Below are 2,879 nucleotides of genomic sequence, written 5' to 3'. Positions count from 1 at the left end.
AATTAAGTGTCTAATTTGTTTTTCTTGTAAAAAGTCATTATATTAGGATAAAATATTTTCTTAATTTATCTGCAAAATATTTAAGTAGGGCCGACAATGCTAATTATCTGAGATGAGTGTTATTATTGAGTGTTATTATTTTTTTCTAATAAAATATGAGATAAAATAATAATTGTGAAACTGCAAAGAGTTTTATAAAAAGTACTTGCGTGGCTATGATAAATATGACATCTTTAAAAGATCATCTCTAATGTAAGATTTGTTAGAGATTTATAAAATTTAAAAATCTCATTTAAAATTTTTTTATGCTTGTATAAGGGAGGTTTGAAATTTTAAATTCAAGAACCGGTTTGAGTTTTTAAATATGTTTTTCTTCTTGAAGATGAAGTCAATAATTAATGTACATGATCTTTTTAAATAATTTAAAAATAAATTATTTGATGAACTAATTATAATGTTTCAATTTATAAATAATTAATAATAATTAAGATTATATTTTTTCTTTTAAAAATAAATATATTTGAGATAAGTTAAAAAATATACAAATGATTATAATTAAATTTATAAAATAATTAAATATTAAATAAAATGATAAATTATATTAAATTATAAATTATAAATTAAAAAGCTCATTAATGGTCTGACTATTGGAGATGCTTTTAGAATTTTAATGATTGGAAATATTTGAATGAATTTTTATAATATTAATATGACAGGTTAAAATTCTAAAAAAAAACTCATTCATTCCTTAACAATTGGAGATGCCTAATCTCGATATTAAGGACCCGAGAGCGTGTTACAGAGTGCAACGTGCAGCCTTGCAATGGTGTCCGCCGTCATTTTCTTGTGTTTCTTCTTCTTCCTCCTCTGCACTTCTCACGCAGCAAATCACCAGCATGCCAACTTCCTCCGTTGCTTTCTCGAAGAAACTGGAGGATCTTCCTCTTCTCCTTCGATGATCTACACACCCAACGACACCTCTAATTTCGCCACCCTCTACCGCTCCTCCATCCAAAACCTCCGCTTCCTCTCCTCCGGCGCAGAGACTCCCTCCTTCCTCATCCTCCCCTCCGTCGCCCACGACGCGCAGGCCGCCGTCCTCTGCGGCCGCCTTCATGGAGTCCGCCTCCGCGTCCGCAGCGGCGGCCATGACTACGAGGGCCTCTCCTACGTCTCCTTCATCAGTACTGACGAACCGTTTGCCGTCCTCGACCTCTCTGACCTCCGCTCCATCGACGTCGACGCCGAAGCCCGCACCGCCTGGGTCGGCGCTGGCGCCACCGTCGGCGAGGTATACTACCACGTGGCTGCCGCCAGCACCACCGCCGCGTTCCCTGCCGGCGTTTGCACCACGGTCGGTGTCGGCGGGCAATTCAGCGGCGGCGGCATCGGGTCGTTGCAGAGGAAGTACGGCGTCTCCGCCGACAACATCGTGGATGCCGAGCTGGTCAACGCCGAGGGCGAGCTGTTGACCAGGGAGACCATGGGGGAAGACTTGTTTTGGGCGATAAGAGGAGGCGGCGCGGCGAATTTCGGCGTCGTCGTGGCCTACAAGTTGCGACTCGTCCCGGTGCCGCCCCAATTGACGCTGTTCTCCGTGAGCAGAACGCTGGAGGAGGGTGCGACGAGGTTGCTGCATTCATGGCAGAGCATCGCGCCGCGGGTCGCCGACGATCTATGGCTCAGGACCATTGCGCTAGCCGTCGGCGAGGCGCCGGTGAACCGCACGATCCAGGTCATTTTCCAAGGCCTTTTCCTCGGGCCCCGTCGCGGTATGCTCGAGGCCATCAATAAGAGTTTCCCCGAGCTGGGCGTGAGGGCCGAGGACTGCAACGAGTTGAGTTGGGTGGAGACGGCTCTCTCCCTCGACGGCCATTCATTGAATGATACCAGCGTGCTGTTGGACCGGCGGCCGGTGTACAACAGCTCCTTCAAGGGCAAGTCGGACTTCGTGAGGAAGCCCATCTCCGAGAAAGCATGGGAGGGGATTTGGGAGGTTATGATGGAGGGGGAGGAGGAGCCTCTGGTGATGATCCTTGAGCCATGGGGTGGAAGGCTTTGGGAGATAGAGGACGATGCCATTGCCTTCCCTCACAGGAAGGGGAATTTGTATAACATTCAGTACTTCATGAGGTGGTTTGAGACACAGACGGAGGTGACGGAGAGGCACTTGACATGGATGAGGAGGCTCTACGACTACATGGCCCCTCACGTGTCGAGCAATCCGAGAGCTGCGTATCTTAACTACAAGGACATCGACTTGGGGATCAGCACAGAGGAAGGCAGGACGAGCTACAAGGAGGCAAGCGCTTGGGGAAGTATATACTTCCTGCACAACTTTGAGAAGCTCGCGAAAGTCAAGGCCCGAGTTGACCCGGAGAACTACTTCTGGAACGAACAAGGCATCCCTCCTTTTGCTGCTTGGTGAATAAACAACTCCTTATGCTTTGTATTTGAATGCATTTAATTACAATATCAGGGCATTTGTACCGGTGGATGTTAATAATATCCGTCACTTTGTCAGAAAACCTTACCATTCTCTTAAATTTATTTTAACATTAAGTATTATTATTATTATTAATAAGATTCTTTAAAATTTATTTTTTTAACATTAATCCTTATTACTTAAGGGCACTCACATTAACCCTTATTATTTATTACTTAAGGGCACTCACATTAACCCTTATTATTTAGGGCACGTTATTCACTTATTCATCTATAGTTTTTATTTTGACATTAAATAAATACATTTTTAATTTTATTTACCTAATTTAAATTATTATTATTAAAAATAAATAATAATAATAATTTTAAATATAACTATCATTTAGTTAAATTAAAATCTTGTCCTGCATCTAGGTATAGAGAGAGATTTTTTT

At 42.7% G+C, this 2,879-nt stretch overlaps 1 protein-coding gene across 1 annotated transcript; it reads left to right on the top strand.

Annotated features, from left to right (window-relative positions):
* The first annotated feature begins 823 nt into the window (after positions 1–823).
* Positions 824–2,428, top strand: LOC122042301 (berberine bridge enzyme-like 18). Its single transcript, XM_042602338.1, has one exon. It carries the CDS (start codon positions 824–826, stop codon positions 2,426–2,428), a length of 1,605 nt encoding a protein of 534 aa, XP_042458272.1.
* The last annotated feature ends 451 nt before the right edge of the window (positions 2,429–2,879 follow it).

This window comes from Zingiber officinale, chromosome 1B (assembly GCF_018446385.1).
Source record: "Zingiber officinale cultivar Zhangliang chromosome 1B, Zo_v1.1, whole genome shotgun sequence".
NCBI lineage: Eukaryota > Viridiplantae > Streptophyta > Magnoliopsida > Zingiberales > Zingiberaceae > Zingiber > Zingiber officinale.
Note: the sequence above shows the minus strand (reverse complement) of the source record. Positions and strands in the feature narration are given on the sequence as shown.